Source organism: Gymnogyps californianus, chromosome 1 (assembly GCF_018139145.2).
Source record: "Gymnogyps californianus isolate 813 chromosome 1, ASM1813914v2, whole genome shotgun sequence".
NCBI lineage: Eukaryota > Metazoa > Chordata > Aves > Accipitriformes > Cathartidae > Gymnogyps > Gymnogyps californianus.
In genome coordinates this window covers 202,579,122-202,597,744 of record NC_059471.1, presented here as the reverse complement: position 1 = coordinate 202,597,744, position 18,623 = coordinate 202,579,122, and the positions used below count along the sequence as shown (strand labels likewise).

Sequence of the window (18,623 nt, the reverse complement as noted above, 5' to 3'; positions counted from 1 at the left end):
CAGGAGCTTCTGGGGAAACTGAAATGCTATTCAGTAACCACTAGTTGCTGAGCACATACTTCTACTGGGATGTTGTGAATTGCTATGTGAAGTTTGTCTTGTGTCATGTTTGACTTTAGGTAGCACACATGTGCTTCTGAAGCCCTAGGTAAGAATTCATGTTGGTCCTAAAAACAGCTTCTTCCCTTAATGCAGTTTAGGCTCTTACTGCCTTTAAGAAAGGAATTTAAGTAATTTTTCTGAAATAATGTTACAGCTGAGAATGTTTGCTGCGTTTATGCAAGTCATAATGTTAAAGTTGAAACCTTAAAAATATCAACAAGGAGGTTGAGCAACCTGAGCAGACCAAAAATATTTAAATAATTCGTTCTAACAGCATCTTCCATGTGCAACAATTAGTCTAACATGTGGATTTTCTTGTATATTTTACATATAGAAGCATATTTATTGATTTTGCTGTATGTGCCCTGGTGCTGCCATAGTTGCTGACTCTGTTTCCATCATTGCTCTTTTGTCTCCCTGCAAAAAAGAGCATTAGCAAATGAAATTGGGAAGAAGCTGAATGTAACATGTTCCCGTGTAGCATCTTTAGGGACAGCTGTGATGATCTGAAAGCAGCTTGCTGGCACAGATGTATAGACCCGGGGACATAGTTTCAGGGAGTTAGTAGTGCCTACAAAACCCAAAGAATCTAAAGTTTGTTTTTAGTAGATGGTTATGTTGTTTCTATTATAATAGTGATTTTCTGTTACAGTCTGTAGGGTGTAGGTAGACCAACTCAAAGGAAAGGATTGTTTTGGTGCCAATCCAGTCTTTACTTCTTTTTATTTAGTCTTCATTTGGTGACTAGGGCACATTCCCTTGTGTTCTTCAGTGCTGCAGGGCTGTTTGAGTTTCACAGTGGTTTTTGCCCTTGTTCAGAGCCGAAAACCAAAGTACCTGTGCATGGGATAGGCTGAGCCCTGAGCTGGAAGCTTCCATTCCTTAAAATAGTATGTAAGTGAATCAAAACCATGTCTGTCCTAGATGATCTTCCGGTAAAGAAACAGTTGTGCTCTGTACCAATACCCAGTGCTTGATGTGGCCTCAGGGCTCTACAGCAGCACAGCTGTTGCCTGCAGGCAGGACCTCTGCACTAAGCCCCACGGTACCTAGCGGGTGACAGTGGTGGGAAGGGGCGAGGGACAGCTGTGCCTGCTTCCATTGGAAGTACGGCCCTGAGAACACAGTTGTAGGATGGACTCTGCTGGTTTGGCAGTGCTGTCCTTGTACCAGAATAATGGGGGAAAAATCAACCCTTGCCAAACAAAACAAGTTCAAACAACCCCTACTCCCAAACCTCGCTGGATTTTTGGTAGCATCTCTCTACAAGGGCCTCCTGCCAGCACACCAATGTCTGTCTGAAACCGTGTCTCCTCGCGTCCTGGCGGACAGCAATGTGCCAGTGAAAGTCTGTGCTGTGAACATTACCTAAAACCTCCCCTTTGTCTTTTGGTGTGCAGGGGCTTTCTTAGTGCTTTGTTCCTCTCTGGGAAAAAATTAGACGTTATTCTGTGATAAACTGTGTTTCTTTTCACATGATAACCTATCATGGTCTGTGCAAACAGCCAACGTTGTGGTCCTGAAGCAGATCACCGTTGTGAGTGAAGCAGACGTATGCACTCTTCCTTTAAAGTGGGATTTTTTTAGTACAAACTCTGACCTGTCCTTGCCCAGGGTGTATTTGGACATCAGCTGATCTTCGTACATCTCCTAGGGAGTGTGTAACAGCGTGACTCCTTGATAGTTACATCAAAACGTGTGTAAATTTTTTTGAAATATTCCAGTTTTCCTGTAAGCCTCACGTTTGTTCTTACTGGCTTGCAGGCCAAAGCTTGCCGTGCTTCTTCTCACTACCACGTTGAAACTTGTTTGCTTTTAACACTGAAGAAATCCTCATGCTCCCTTTTTATTCTGAGAGAATAATCCTCTTGCAACATGTTTAGAAGTGGTATTTTCACATTGTTGTTGTTATCTATTGCCAAAGAAAGAAATGTCTATCTGTTGATGTTGGAATGGCTCAGATCACTACAGGTGTCTGAGAAATGACCGGTCACTTGAATGCTTTGATTTGAATATGGTCAAACGTGGTGATGGAGTGGAAGTGTGCCCCTGCAGAGTGGCAGCTGTGGTGGGGCTTGGCTCCACTCTTAATGGTTCCATTTTCCTTGCGTTATTGGGGTTGCCTTCTCTAATTAGGACCTGCTGTAAGCTGCTGCATAAGAAACACAGGTTAAAAACATGATGTCTGTCCAAAAAGTAAAAATTTCTGTTTAAAATTTTAAAACAGATGGAGTTCAGTAGGGGAGCACAAGTGGAGACTGAGATGCATCATAAATACCAGTTTATATATATATACACTCAGGTTAGTGTTTTCTGAATGATGTCTATCATTTGGATATTCTTTTAGATGGTGGGTTAACTTGATGAGGGTATAAAATCAGCATAAAGATCTACTTACTGAAATTCATGAGGAAATCTCTCAGAATTCCTGTAACTTTTTGAAAAATGGGCCTCAGGTCTCTAAATAATTTAATACAATCTTTGTGATCTTCCTTTCTATCTGCTAGATCTGTGAGGTTGCACAGAAGCAATGAAAAGATCCTTGTCCTGCATGCTTCTAACTTGTAGTGCATACTTATCTGGGGGAAAAGAGATCAAGCATTATCTTACACTCTACTGGATTTTCAACAGCTTCTTAAAGAATTGCCTTTTAAAATATTTTATATTTATAAAGAAACTGCTAATAAACATGGCATTTAGGCAATACCATTCTGTCTTCGTTATGCTGAAAATGATCAGAAGGATTTCCACTCGGTGTAAGGCAAGAAGCTTGCAGATTAGATGTATTCCATAGTACATGGGAGACCTTGAACGGTCCATTATGGAGTATTAATTCTGTCTTCCCTAAAACCAGCATCATGATGCAGGAAGATGCCTTTTGCCTGCTGTTTTGTGCAGCATTATAGTTGTTTTGGTTTGTTTTTTTTTTTTTTTAAATTCCGTTTTATCTAGGAGCCTTTGTTCACCAAGTTAGTCACAGCTGATGATACAGGACATCTGTGTGCCAGGTTTGGAAATCACTTTTAAAAAAATAATTTAATGAAAGCAAGGTCCGCAGTATGCTCTCCTATTAATCAACAGGCAAAAAATATTTCAGCTCTACGAACAATTATACATAGATCCGGCTACTTATTGTCAGTCTCACTGACACTAGCAAGAATTACTCTTGAGGAACTCTCTGAACTTTATGCAGAGGCAGTCTCTCTCTAATTCCTGGAAACCAATAAGACTTTACTTCGTGGTGAAGGTACATTAAAAACGGTCTGTGCATCTTGCTGGAGGAATTTTGTTGCTAACACTGACAGCATTATAAAATAAATCAAAAGAGGTTACTAATCTGATTCTCCATAGGCTTTCTTCTTTGCAAATAGAAGTAAACTGCTTCCATGCTGGTTTAGCATTGATGCTAATGATTATATCTGATGCAAAATTGTGAAGAATCAATCTTTATTGTGAAGTACTTTGTTACGTCTGAAACTCCAGAGTGTCTGGAACATAAAAATTCACATAGGCTGTATGTGAATCCTCCAGAAATGGGAAGATTTGAAAACTGTTATGAACGTCAGCTTTTCATAATCTTCAGTTCTCGTGATAAAAACAGTTCTTAGGATCATAGCCCAAGAGATTATTATCTGTTCTCCACATTTTATTTTGTAAATTATTACTAGTTCAGCCAGTGATAATACTTAAGCAGGTGGCTGATTTGGAATTGCTGCTCCAACAAGATATAATCTGCAGTAGCAAAAATGTGGCCCTTTGTCCTGTCTTCTGGACCACAGACGAGAACCGATATGTCCACTGCACTGTGGATTTTTCACACTTTGGTAAAAATGGCCATGCTGTGTCAGACAAAGTCTATCTCACTGCCGTTCTGTCTTGATAGTGGCCAACGCATGGTGGATCATAACTATGCTTTTGGTTTTGCATCTGACATTTTATACAGGCCTTTTTCTGTCTTATCTTGAAACAACCATGTTCTCTACTCACCTTCATTGTGCCACTTTTGATTTTATGAAACTTTTGGTGTATTCCCAACTCCTAATCTTTTTTTCCTCCAGCTTGAAGGATAGTGTACTTGATTTGTTGCTTTCATCTGTAGCTAAAGCAGAGGCCTATTATGCTAACGAAGGCAGAATCACACTGAACAGACTGTTAATACTAGCTTGTTGTGAATCCAGACGTAAGTACACTAATATGGTATAATTGTCTATGCATTTTAGTACCCAGGGGCCTAGTAAAAATAGTATTACTACTGCTGTATGTTGGAACTGTTCCATTAATTTTATTGTTCTTTTTGCCTTTCTCTCAATCTTTTCCCATTTCTACCATACTCCTTTTTTTGAGATGAGGGTGTGAAAGCAAAGGGGACCAGGACTGCATACAGCTCTTAATAATCATAGAACAGTTTAGGTTGGAAGGGACCTTTAAAGATCATTGAGTCCAACCCCCCTGCCACGGGCAGGGACATCTTTCAGTAGATTGGGTTGCTCAAAGGTCACGTCCAACCTGACCTTGAACACTTCCAGGGATGGGGCATCCATAACTTCTCTGAGCAACCTGTTCCAGGGTCTCACCACCCTCATAGTAAATAATGTCTTCCTTTTATCCAATCTAATCTACTCTCTTTTAGTTAAAACCATTACTCCTTGTCCTATCACTACAGACCCTCGTAAAAAGTCTCTCCCCATCTATCTTATAAGCCCCCTTTATATATTGCAAGGCTGCAAAAAGGTCTCCCTTGTCGCTATGTCATATTTCATACCAGTTATGGGAGTTGTCAATTGAGTATTTTACACTTGCTGATTTCAATATTGATTTGCATTCTCTGCAGAGGTTATAAATTCAGGGTAAAAGCTGTCAGTCCAGTGTGACTGACAGGTTCCTGATAAATAAAACCTAGGACTGAAATTGCAAAAAGGGGTGGATCTGCTGTTGGCGGTATGGAGAAGGCTGAGTTTTACAGGATCTGTATGTAAGGATGCTTTTCAGTCACTGTTGCTGAAGATAACTGTGAAAATAGTACTATTAATACATATTGGAAAGCCAGGAAGGTTTTAATAGAAGTAGAATGAAGTGTGCTATCATATAGTGTCCTTATAGTCTGTTAATTTGTAACATTGTGTGATTTTTTTTTTTTTGACTACCGTGAAGTACCAAACTTACTTTTTCATTATTACTGGTTGTAATAACTAGTACCAGCACAAATCTTAGAATGATGTAGGTTTCATGTAAGAATCATGTAGATGAGCTCTGAAGGTTGTCTAATCCAATCCCTAATCAACGCAGGACAAGTCAGAGCAAGTTGCTCCAGAACGTTTTCAGTGAAGTTTTGACCATGACCTGTCTGCGTATCTCTGCGTTTGACCACTTCCATGGTACAAAAGAAACAGACTTCACATCTGGTTGAAATTTTCTGCATTCCAACTTGTCTGTTGCCTTTTGTCTTATCCCTGCACACCTCTGAGGAGCCTGGGTCCATCTTCTCTTTGGCCCTCTGCTAGGTAGCTGTAGACAGCAGAGGCTTTTCCCTTTACCTTCTCTTTTAAAGCTGAACAATCCCAGTTGTTTCAGCATCTCCTTGTATGTCATGTGCTCCAGCCCTGTCCACCTCAGTGGTTCTCCTCCAGACTTATGCAGCAATGTGGTGTGCTGCTTGAGCTGTGGGTCTCGCAAGTGCTGGGTAGAGGGGAAGAACTGCTTCCTTTACCTGCTGGCAATGCTGCTGCTCTTCTTCCCAGGATGTGGTTGGCCTTCTCTGCTGAAAAACATGCTGTTGTTGAGTGGTAATGGTTGTCTTAGAGCCCTTTGTGTTTCTGATAGAAGATGGTTAATACTAAAATGTAGTAAATTAGCTAGTGCTTTTAGATAAGGTATGATCTTAGGCTGCAGTTTAGTGAAATGTTTGTGTGTATCTGTCCTTCTGTCTTCAGTGGAACTCAACTTTGTGCTCGTTTAAATGCTTCAGTTTAAAAAAAAAAATAAAATGTTGAAGCAGTTTCTTAAGACTTATTATTTTTAGCTTCAAACTTGTCTGCTGTGCTGTCTGTCATCTATACATCCATTGATGGTGCTGTCTTGTTGTTAGGAAGCCAAAATTAAAGTACTTTGACTTTAACCTGCAGTGATTTTTTGATTTTTCTCCTCCCTGGTAGTTTTGGAACCCAACTGAGCTGTGCTAAAATGATATTGATTTCAAAACAGGTTTTAAAATCTGTTTAAATGTGGACCTCATCTCTAATTTAACTGTTTTCCTTACTTTTATTTTTAATGAAGCTCTTATGCTAATGGCATCTGAGTTTTAAAAAGTGAGAGGAGTTTTTCAGGCCCCCTAGATAAATTTGGTTTTTTGAAACTTTTTTTAAGGAGATGGTCTAAACTAAATGTGCTATTAATAAAGTAAAAAAGAGAGTGAAGATGCAACAGATTGTATCCATAAGTTTCCATGGAGACTTTCATAGACTTCCAGGCTCCCTTCTCAGTTCTATTAAATGTCCCTTTTTTTCCCCTTCCCTCCTGGGAATGTGTCCCTGTGTCTCATTCTTTTGGAGGGCAAGGAGTAGAAATCTATTTTCACTGTTAAATTACTGGCTTAGGGCAGGAACAGGGATATTTCATTTGGAAACAAGGGACAGAGGGGCAAAAAGTGATATCACTAAAGTAAGATTTTTGGCAGAAAAAAATTGCAAAAAATGTAAGGTTTGAAGTATGTTGCCCAGGAAATAAAATACGATGTCTGTACAGGTGTTGATACAGTAACAGCTGGGAAGATCAGCTTGAGAGTAGGTTACTGACTGGGTTGGAGGGAACTCTGAGTCATCAGCTTTTTTAGTGCTCTTTTAATTGAAAAACAACAGCAACAACACCGCACAAAAAAAAAAAAAAAAAAGCACTCTTGAAACTGCCCTGGCTGCAGTTTTCTTTTAAGTGTCTTTTCTCAACTTAAAATGAAAGAAAAAAAGCTTCCTAATTCGAGATTGCTAAATACTTTGCACTTCATTACTTGATGAAAGAGTAGAGTGGGAAGCTCTTCAGGCTGTTACAAGACTTGGCTTATTTTGGCTGTGCCTTCGTAATGCTAGCTACATCATCTTATCTTTCCTCATCTGCTTTCTCCAGCTTTAAGGGAGGGTCACATTACTGTTTCCTATGTAAAATGGTTCTAGAGCACACCATGAAAAGAAATGTTTGTTTGCTAAAACCACATTGCAGGTAGCAGGTATGCACAAGTCCACCTTAATACCTGTTGCTTTATTTCTATGGTACTTGCCACAGCGAGAAGGAAAGCACAATGTGATCGTTGCTTTTCTCTGTCCTTACCCCAGTTTTCCTATCAAAGAAAGAGGCAAACCTCCCCCTCCCTCATTCCCTGACTCCGCAGGTCTGACAGTACCGCACTGGGGTCCCTCTTCCACCTGCGTGGACTCCCGTCAGTCATTGTGGCCGCTTCTCTCAGGTCCCGCTGGCATCATGTAAACAGCCACTCTTCTCTGTTTGTTATCTGTTTTGTCGTGGTTTCTCCAGTTTCTGTTTTCTATAAAGAACATGTCCTACAGAGCCAAAATGCACTGCTTTTTTTGCTTCCGTACTTGCCACTGCTTCTTGTCCTATTCAAAGGTATTTTTAACTGCTGCCGCCTTTGTGCAAGTCCTCAGTCATGTAGATTTTCCGTCACCAAAGCTTTCTATCAAAGAATGTGGTATCAAGGGAAAATTTTTTTTTTTCCTTTTACAGATAAAAGAAAATTGCTTTGTTTTCAGGATTCCCAAAAGACCAACTCAACTTGCTGTCAAAACAAAACAAAAAAAAAATCTTTATTCTTAGTGTTTCTGTTCTCAATGTGTGGATTAAAAAGATCCTTTGGAGGGACCATTTATTTGAAATCTAGGTTTCCTGAGCAAACAAAAAAATCGTTTCAGTTCATCTATGTGTGGAAAAATTCCATGCACTACTTAATTCTCTAGAACCAAAGTGGTTATGTCTAATTAGCTTTTATTTACTTTTAGAGCAGGCTGTCTTGTTATACCATTGGATGTATTTGCTGTGGAAAACTGAAAAATACTAAGACTCAGTTATTAGGCAAGCTGACAGTCTTTTCTCATTCTTGGCTGATGGGGGGCTATGCTGGGAGGAAGAAAAAAAAAAAAAGACTCAAGCAACCTTTTGAGCTTTCTCAAAGGATTAGAGAACTATATGAGGTAGGAAGTTTCCTCTAGTGCTGGGAGAGGTTCTTCCAATGTTACTGGAAACATTGTGAGACAGTGGGGAAGAGATTGGTACTTAGGTAAAATTGGTTTGTATCTTCTCAGAATAAATAATGCAGTTTTGATCTTAAAGCTACTTCTGTTTTCTTGTGATTTGGTAAACTTTACAGAAAGGAAAAATGAAGGTGATACTTTCAGAAAATAATCATGTAATAGGCTAGGAGAGGGAAAGAATGTTTGCTTTAGTATATCATTCATATGCAGACAGTAATAGCTAGTTCTAAGTGCTTTAGAGGAGGAGTCTTAGGTGGAGGAATGTTCTGCAGATGATACAGAGAAAGCTGGGCTGGAAGCTGTCATTTTGTAAGGAAAGGCAAAAGAGAGAAATGGTTCCCATGTCTGTCTTCTGTTATCCAGATCACCAGCCTGAAGTTTCTTTTTTTTTTCCCCCCCCAATTCTAACTGTAGACCAGTTCTTTGAAGATTTATCTGGATGGGAGAGAGGGTATTGACTGGCATTAGGACGAGAACGGGTCTGACAAACTAATCTGAAGGTTGAGCTTAATCGACGCTAAACTGATGAGTGACTGTCTTGTTGCTTGGCTAAGCCTGCCGTTTTGGAAACAATCCTCTACAGCAAGAGCACAAAATGCTGGCAGGAGCCCTACATAGTTTTAAGCTGTTGCTACAAGCTGTTACCTAGATTAGCTGGCAAAAGCATGTTTGAACCTGAAAATTACTTTGGCAGAGCCCAGTCTCTAGCCATAGTTTCCTGGCTGTGAAATTTTGCCAGGTATTGTACTAATAATTTGAGGGATGGGAGATCACAAGGTTTCCAGACACCAGATGTCTGCCTGCATTTGCTGAGGGATTTTTAGATTGGCTTTATGTCTATCTACAATATTTTTATTTCCCAGGAAGTGTATGCAGTACATTTTCAGAAGGAGGTGCTGAGACATCATTAATATCCATTCTTCTGCTTTGTAGCTTTCTTATTTAAACTCCTTTTAGAACTAGAGTTTGTTTGTTTTGTTGTTTTTGAAAGGTATCTATATCTTTTAGTTGGCAGTGGATCACACCCAAGCTCCTATGATTGCCATACAATCCATTTTACCCACAGAGGAAAATCAAAATGCCTTACCAGGTGATTCATAATTTCTAAACCTAACTTACTTGTGGGTTATGCCTAATAACAAGAACAACAGCTAAAATATAGGAAGCTGGCGTTAAAAGTTTCAGATAACCACTCATAAAATGTAGCATTTGGAAAGCATCGCTTGCTTTCCAGAAGTAGTGATTTGACAAGAACAGCTCGTCCCCCACTGTTTAGCTCAGTGTAAGCTAATAAGGTTTTTTTTGGATGTGAGGCCAAGCTTCCAAATCCTGTTTTTGCCTTTTGCTTGTAAGGATGAATGTCTAGTTAGGTAGACAGTTTAGACCAGGCTAAGAAAAAGCCAGTTAGATGACAGCAATCTACTTCATGTAATGTCACCTTCTACAACAGCAGTGTCCTTATTTTTCAAGCTTCAGCTGCCCTTTAGTGTAGCATATTTTGAACCCTTGTAAACATATGCATTAAGGAAATTTACTTCAGATGAAGTAATTATCTGGACAAAAAGTCCAACCAAATCTAGTCTCATTAAATTAATCATGACATTAGGAGGTCTCATCCTTTTGACTTCATTTTTATTCATAGATTAGAAGAAGGAAAACAAACATCTAGGTGGTTTCTCAAGTTCAAATGAAGTGGTTCAAATGCAGGAATGTTTCTAGATCTCCTAGCTGAAGAGAAAACAGCAGCAATTAAGGCAGAAGTATCATAAACAAAAAATACTGACTTTTGGAGACAAATATCTATTTTTTCCATTGTAAAAATTGCCAAATGTTTATTTTTTTAATGATCTTTTGCATGATCTGTTTCCCACTAGTTCTGTGAGCAATTAAGTTGCTCCATTTTTTAAAGATTTAATGATTTTTTTTGTGCTATTTTAATCTATTGTAATAACTAACAGCAGATTCAATGGTTATCAGAAACTCCTGAAGTACAATTTCAGTTTTCAGAAGACTTATTTTCAGAAGAAAAGTGTATTTAATTCTGAAAACTTGTTTTGTTTTTCATTTTTTAGTTTAGACCCATTCTCTGTTGTTAACAGCCATGTTTTGCCTAGAGTTGTTTAGAAGGCTGCAATGTATGAACTCAACAGAATGGATGGCAGGATTGATGATAGGAAAATGCAAAAATAGTATAGTTAGTTTTAGGGCTAGATAATCTTAATAAAAAGTTTCACACTCATTTTCTGCTTTAAAAACAGCCACCTCAGTCTAAGGCCTTTGGGCTTTTTAGTGGAGTTTATAAAGCTCCTTTAATATAGAGATTAACGATTTCTTTTATTCCTTTCATTCTGTTTATTGGTTTGTAAACCTGAAGGCTGTGAATTTTATGAAAGAAAATCCTTTAATTTTGCGTAGGCCTATTGATATGTGCTGTTGCCATGGTACAGATTTGGAGTGAAACTTTTAAATCTCTGACTTGAACCAGTATGATGATTTTTAGCATCATTTTTCGGATACAATTAATCAGAAGTCTGAAAAATTCCAAGTACTTACTGAATTTAGCTGACTGGATGCTCTAAAAGTCTAAAGTTCTAAAGTAAAGGTCTAAACTTTACTACATGGTCTTAAAACTTCTGCAGGGCCCCACTTCAGGCGTACAAACTGATGTGCGTGATGAAGTTTTGTTGAGAGTTCACGACTCCCTCTGAGTTGCAAGCCATTGTCTGAGGACAGCTGCTTTAATTTCTAGCTATTCATTTTAATGCCTTCTTTCCAATTGTGTTGTACAATGCTGCATTGTGAATAGAGTTTTATGTAACTTTAATCAAATAGCTGAGTGGATCAGGAATTGTTAAAAACCTTGCATCCGTTCCTTAGGACATTTCTGCTTCCTTTCCTAACAGCCCCTGCTGTAGAGTTCCAGCTTATTCGATGACCATAGTCATTGATGGTGGACTTCAAGATTTAGGCTGGCTGTAAGGTCCTTTGAAGATAAAGATGGATTTTGAACTCCATTAAGGACTTTATAGGAAGTTTATGAAGAACGGAAGATCTCTCATAGGCATTCAGCAGCCTGGGTTCACGACAGATGCTGCAGAATCAGTTGCCAGATAAAGGTTTTTAAGCCCAAAGTCTCCATGCTCAGGTGTGATGCTGAGTATGAAAACCTGAGGGCTGTTGTTTGTGAATTAAGGTTCGTAGTTGCATTTGTTAGTAAATCTTTTTTTCTGTGTGAAGCTTGGAGTCGAGGAGAAAATCCAAGAGTATGTCTGAGCTCCAGACTGCTCCTAGCTAGCAGCAAGTGCTTGTTTTGTTGTTTTTTCCACCGAGGAAATGCCACTTTGACTACTGAACCCTTTGATATACTTGTCTACCCAGTGATGTCATGTGTCTTGCTTGAGAATATCGTACCAGATATATAGATTGGCTCTGTTTATCTGTCAGTTGATTTTACTCAGAGACATTTTGAAGATAGTGATGTGGCTATATGGCAGGACAGGTGGGACTGTGTACTGAGTGTTAATGTTACTTGGAAACCAGCTGGAAAATTTGTCAGACTGCATTCTGCTGTTAATAATAAAGAAGCAAAGTTAAGTGATGATACAATTGAGATGTGAATTAGAAATACCATAATTTTTAAATGAAAATAACTTTTTCTTAGGCAGATCTGATTATCTTTCAATGAAGAAAAGTTATCTAAACCCTCTTCTTGATTGTCAGCTTTCTGAAGTTGAAACTCTTTGCATGTGAATTGTTCTTCACTAACAGACCCATATAGGTTTTTATACTGAATCAATACATTTAATATTTTCTGTGTTTTCAGGAAGGACTTTGAAAATGTAAAAATGTAGATCCTGTTCATCTCTTTTTTTTTTTTTTTTTTTATGGCAACTATTTTGACTTACACATATTGTGATCTATATTAGGTGTTCTGAGTGGGTATACCAGATGTGATAAGATGTATAAAACATAGAATTTTTCACAAGACTATGTTCTGCCCTAAACACCACCCTGGGCAGAAAGAAATTCAAATAAATAATGGAGTCAAGTATTTTAAATTTTTGCCTGATATCATATAGCTTTCTGTATTACTTTTTTAAAAATAGGATACTGTGAAAATTTAAAATTAACAGAGAAGAAGACTTTCTCTGTTTGCCAGAATTTTTTTGGTTTTCTCTTCTTTGAGAAACTGTTTTCTACTTTTTGAATGCAGCCTCATACTATTGCTGCCAAAGGTATGGAAAAAATTTAATTTATGCTCCCTCTGCTGGCCTTATAGCTGTGCAGAATAGATCTATCCCATACATTCAAAGTACCCACACATGCAACTGGTTTGTGGAAATTGGGTCTTTGGGGGACTAGGGAGAACACTTTATCTGCAAGATCCAGATCTGAGCAGTGAGTAATCGCATTTCTGAAATAACCTCTCAATAACAGTGGGAGCTTTTAGAAAGGAAACAACAATGATATTTTGTGATAACTTTGAATACATTCAGTTGCAGCAGATGTGCAATCTGTTAGTGTGGTATAGGAGAGCTTTACATTTGCCACCAGTAGTATACACTGTGTACAAAAATTGTTTCATTTTTGTGCCCGGGCTTCCTGAAAATCATCTTTGTAGTACAGTGCAGAAAAGCGGAACTGGAATGATCAAGTTGTTAAAAAATAATTGATATAATTCAAGTTTGTTTGAAACTAAGGTGCAAAGCCTGTTATGCCTGGGAACGTTGTCTTGATAGCGATCACTTAAGAACTATTATGTATTCTTTTGTTGTTGTTTTTTTTTTAAGCTGGACCTGTGATCTGCAGAATGCTAACATACCCTCCAACTCGAAGAGCCTTAATTGTGGGTTGTGGTCTGCAGATGTTTCAACAACTGTCAGGGATTAACACCGTCATGTATGTATTTACTGCTTGCTTCTCTTTATAAAGTATAAGAAAAAGACAATTAGACCAGTAGCAGTTGTAGATGGGCTTCTGGACAAAATCTGACATGTGAAAAATTGAGTGTGAGAGCTGGAATGCTGGTTTGAAATCCAGATATTGACATATTTGGTGTCTCAGAAAATAGGTACAAGAGGATGTTAGCATAAGGGCAAACGTTTATACAGACATGAGAATGCGAACTGTACTGTGGGAGATGCGTTATTCCGTGTTAGGGTTTACGGTCAAAGCTATGTATGTCTAGACAAGAAAGTACACTTACGGTTTGAATTTGTGTGCAAATAGATCAAAATACAGTGAGGGTTACACTGTTGACCACGTGAACGAAATGGAAAATTACTGTGAAGTGCTAAAGGAGGTAAGATGCTGAGGGAAGAAGCATTTCCTGTTATTACATGGTCCTGTTATGTGTATGCAGACTCAGTAAATGTAGAAGTGAAGAACAATATCATGGGTTTTCTGATGAGCTGTCAGCTCACAAGAGAAGTAGCTCTTGACAAATGTGCAGTTCACAAGACCTAGTTTAAGGTGAAATTACTGTTGAGCTACCGTACAAGACTAACCATAACAAATATGATTTCCATATTGTTTCAAGAGCAAGTGTAAAATATATGGCAGTAACATCTTACGGAGAGAACTGCGCCTAAGGGAGCAAGCTTGTTAGGAAACTGTTAAAAGGAACAGCTAAAAGGATAAAGCTTTTAGTGGTATCAAAAGCTACCGTATTAAATGTTAGAGTAAATATCTGCCATCTATCACAAGGGAGGGGAAAACCCAAACTCAATACTGTTAAACTGCAAAGGAGGAAAATCTGTAACAGGTAAAGAGAGACTTTATAAAGTAGAAGTTGTAACCAAATGTGGGAAACATTTGGATGCAAAACCGGTAAGTTATGTGTGAAAACCAGAAGACGGGCACAGAAAGAGCTTTGAGAAATTCTTCACATCAGAAGCAAGAGACCTAATAGTCTCCAGGCCCAGTAAGGATCAAGACGTTGTGAGAACACTAGCAGAAGATAAATCTTTAGCAGCAAATCTTACAAAGACTCTTTTTGCATTTGTGTTAATTATAGAGGGTATATGAAGCTTCCTGCACTGGAGCTTACTTAAGATGTCTCAGATGGTCTGTTTCGAATTCAGGTGTTAAGGGAAGAACTTTTAGAACAAGCTGATTAAAATGAACAATAACAAATTGCCTGGACTAATCAGGGTATACCCAACAGGTCTGGAGTAATTCAAATACATCATCACTGAATTTGGAAATGTAGCATAATCTGCATGAAGCTACAGCCCAGAAAGTTTTGTTTCTGCCCTTATCAAAATTAATTAAAACTATCATAGAATCAAATGAAAAGATGTGTGTTTATAAATATGAAAAATGAACATGTACATGGAGAATATAAAATAATAAAGAAGAGCCAACATGATTGTTGTAGACAGATTATAGCTTGCAGATTGGTTGGATGTGAGTTCATGGTCATGTTAGAACTATATATCCCATAGGAACTAAATATCCTAGTCCATGACAGCTGCTGCCAAAGTTTCTTGAAGAAACTAGATGGTCGCAAAAGTAAGAGAGAAGCCCTCTCAGATTAATAACTTTTTAAGATAGGGGAAAAAAAAGGATAAGAATAAAAGATGAGTTGTCACAAGCCAAGAGTAGACTCCTACAGGGATCTATGTGGAGATCTTTGCTGCTTTAATAAGTCTGTGAAAGGGGCTAAACAGCAAGATAACAGCTTGTGCTCATACACCATTCACGATATTAAGACTCTCATATCTGTGAACATGAACAGTTGTGGGAAGATAATACAAGATCACAAATTAATAAAATGGGAAGTGCATTAACTATACAATATAATACAATAATGCTTGCAGGAGGGAACTAGCTAACTAACATGCATAGCAGTCTAAATTATTACTACTCAAAAAAGAGGTCTTGAAGTTGCGTTATAGTTCTATACAAACATCATGATGACATCCATGACTGATCTAGAATAGCACAAACAATTGCAGATGTCCTTTCTTTTGGTAAGGATAAACCAGGTTATATATGGGGAAAGAGATACCTGTATTTGAACAGGATGGTTAGGACTCTGCAGCTTGGAAAAGAAATGAGTTCAGAAGAAACGCAAGAGACATATAAAGCTACTAATGTTATGGAGAAGATGGGGAGAGCATGATTATTCATCATTTCTTATAACACAGTTTTGATGACTCCTAGCTCTTACCCAGCAGTAGGTTTAAAATAAACATTTTTTCATGCAACACATAATTACATAGTGGAACTCATTGCCACAGGATGTTACAGATGCCAAATGCAGAAGTAAGTTTAGATGTTAATTAGGGAAACTTATATAATAAACATTATTAAAATGTTATTAAACATGGTGTGGATGCAACCTCTGGCCAAGGACAGTCATTCTCACATTTTGGTTCTTACTGCTTTAGGATGCCCTATTTATTAGGCTAGAGCAAACAATTGACAGTTCACAAGGTTTATGACACTGGTAGGTTGACTTTGTTTATTTTATGTTTTAAAATCTCAAACTCCTTTCTATGTAGGAGGTTTTACAAATAGTTTGGAATTGACCTAATTTGCTTGTGGATGTGTAGGAGGACAGAATTACAACTATAAAACATAGTTGAATCTTAGCTTTAAAATAAGAAAATGCTTGTAATAAACACATTAAGGCACTGTTGTTAAAGGACTGGCTTGTAAACCATTTGCAATATCCAGTATTTTTTTAATAATTCAGTATAACTAAATTTTTAGTTATCAGGTATGCAAGACAAACATTCTCCTATGAAAGGACATTTTTCAAATATAAGTAAGCAGCTCTCTGTTGATGGTTTGCTTACATAGAAATTGGTGATTGCTTTTTGATGCAGTAATTAAATGGTACCTTAAGGAACTGTCAGATTGTATTAACTCTCTAAGCACTATTTTCCTCTCCATAATGTTTAGTTGTGTCATTCTGGGATTGCTGTTCTGTTGCAGCAGAGAACAGGCGTTGGTTATGATTGGAGGTTGTAGGAGTGTGTGGACTTTCCTTCAGTGGTTTTGCAAACTCGTTTACCAAAAACAGTCACAAAAAATATTTTGATGGTTGGTGTTCACTCTAACTTTGGTGCTGCTGTGAATCTTCTTTTCTTGCTAAACCCCTTTCTAGGCCATAGGAGAAGAGGCTGATGACCCTGACTTGTTGTTGCCTGGCTTTCCCTGGCAGAGAATTTAGCCTCTGGTTGCCCCCTTTCTCCTTATGTATTTCCATGGGACTCTTCTACACTGCGACCAGTTAACTTAACGTGGCAACTTCCATGATGGGCCCTGACTTGTTCTAATCTTCTGGCTTGAGGCTTTCCACTATTTCTGATATAAAAGAATTTGTTAAATCTTGTATTTTACTGTAAGAAAGTAAGGCCACAGGAGTGAGTTTGTGTGTGTCTGAAAAACTCATCTAAAAAAACCCAACATAATCAAACCACAAAGCAGCAAAGTGAAATGAAAATATAAGGAAGAAAACAGTTGTAGAATGATTTAGTACTTCCCCAATTTGTATATGCTTTACTGAGTAACTCTTCTATTTAAGAAAACAAAAGTTTGAATCAAAAAGTATGGGTGTTAGAGGTAGGAAATTATATAGAGGAATATTGCAGGGATCTAAAAATAATTACTAAGTGTACTCAGTAGTAGAAGAGATCTTAAAAAGCAGAAAAATACCTACAAGAAACACGTGGAGACAACAACAAAAATCTAGAGCTTCCATGCTTAAGAGTTCAAAAAGGTGTTAGGTATTTTCTGGTTAAAAATTGGATATCAGTAGTGAAGCCAATGAGAGCAACAAAGTCCACGTGTAGTTGGATTTCTCTTGAGGATGGGGAGAGGAAAGCTAGAACTTCTGTAAGAATTGTTGAGGACTGTGCTCTGTCCATCTCGTTGTGCAATAAACTGATCTAGTTTTTGCCCAGAAATAGTTTCATATTGTATTTGAATCAGCCATGTATGTGCGTAACATCCAGCTATGATGAACCAGAAACTCTGATCACGAACAGGATGTTACTGAACTGGTGAGCAACCTCTGCATTGAGGAGGTGGATCTGAAAGAGAAGCAAAATGTAAAAATAGGCTAAGGAGATTGTGACTCTCACAGGAACAAATTCTAGCATGATAAATTTAGTCAGTAAGAGAATAAAGCTCGGTGACCTGCTTGTTTTGATTCCTTTTTTTCCTAAGAACAAGAGTACCACTGCTGTTTGATAGAGTGCCTGAAGTAGAAAAAAATGTTTCCTTTTTGTCATGGCTTTTGCCAGCTTAACTGACCTGTAAAAGATAAAGTCATACAATTTTAGACAAGCATCTCTCACACTGGTGCGAGCAGGTCTGAAATGGTTTAACTTTTCAATTTCTTATCATTCTGGTGTTTTCTCATCTTGAAAACGGAAGCTCACTGTTTCAAGCCTGGAGTCACAAATCTGGCTGACAGGAGACTGAAAAAGGCCCTGTGAAGGAAGTTATATTCCAGGAGAGCAGTTACTACAAATTAGCTTTTTAATAGTAACATATCACAGAATTTTATTAAAACAGTGGTGTGCAGATATTTTCTAGCCCACAGTGGCCCATAGTTAAAACTTGGGGGAGGAGGACCATTTTAAGGTAAAACTTGAAGCTAATTTTTCCCATCAGTTTCTTCTTTTAAAAAATAAAATAATACTTAAAAAAGGAAGAAATTCCTTTTTTGGGGGGTGGGAGGAAGAGGGGGCTTGAAAGATTTGACTATTTCAGCTTGTTTGATGAAAAACATCAGTAGAGTACAGGGATGTTTTAGCTATATGCTCACGTTCCTGGAGGACTAGGACTTCTGAAAACAGTTCTGGTACTGTGCAGCTTCATTACAGTCAAAAAAAACCACGGGGAAGAAAGCTTTTGAAAAAAATCCCAAGTTATCTTGAATACTAAGCAGTAATTTAGCCATAATTGGAGGGAGTTCAGTATTGTTTTGTCAGAACTGCACGTAGGTAGTGTGGCCTGTGCTGGAGTTTCTGCTGCTCTTTTGGGCGCTTGCTAGTTTTGAGCGAGCTGAGGGACATTCACACAGCCTGCCTGTGCCTTCAAGACTATAAGTCTGAGATAAGATTGAAGAGAGCGCTGTATCATCTTGATTATTCTTATTCTCATGAAACTTTAAGCGGACTTGATGAAAGCCAAACAAAGTATTTTGTTCTGCAGTTGAAACACTAAGCTTGATGTGATGCTAATTTCGTAATTTGCCATTATCTTTTCACATTGTGTTAGACAAGCTTTCTGCAACAGAAAAGTCGT

General features: G+C 38.1%; 1 protein-coding gene across 1 annotated transcript in view; it reads left to right on the top strand.

Annotated features, from left to right (window-relative positions):
• The window catches only part of SLC2A13 (solute carrier family 2 member 13), a 166,314-nt gene that overhangs the window by 64,848 nt on the left and 82,843 nt on the right, over positions 1–18,623 (top strand). The window contains exon 4 of the mRNA XM_050898479.1: positions 13,148–13,256. Coding sequence (XP_050754436.1) covers positions 13,148–13,256 — 109 coding nt within the window. The remainder of the gene's footprint in view (positions 1–13,147; positions 13,257–18,623) is intronic.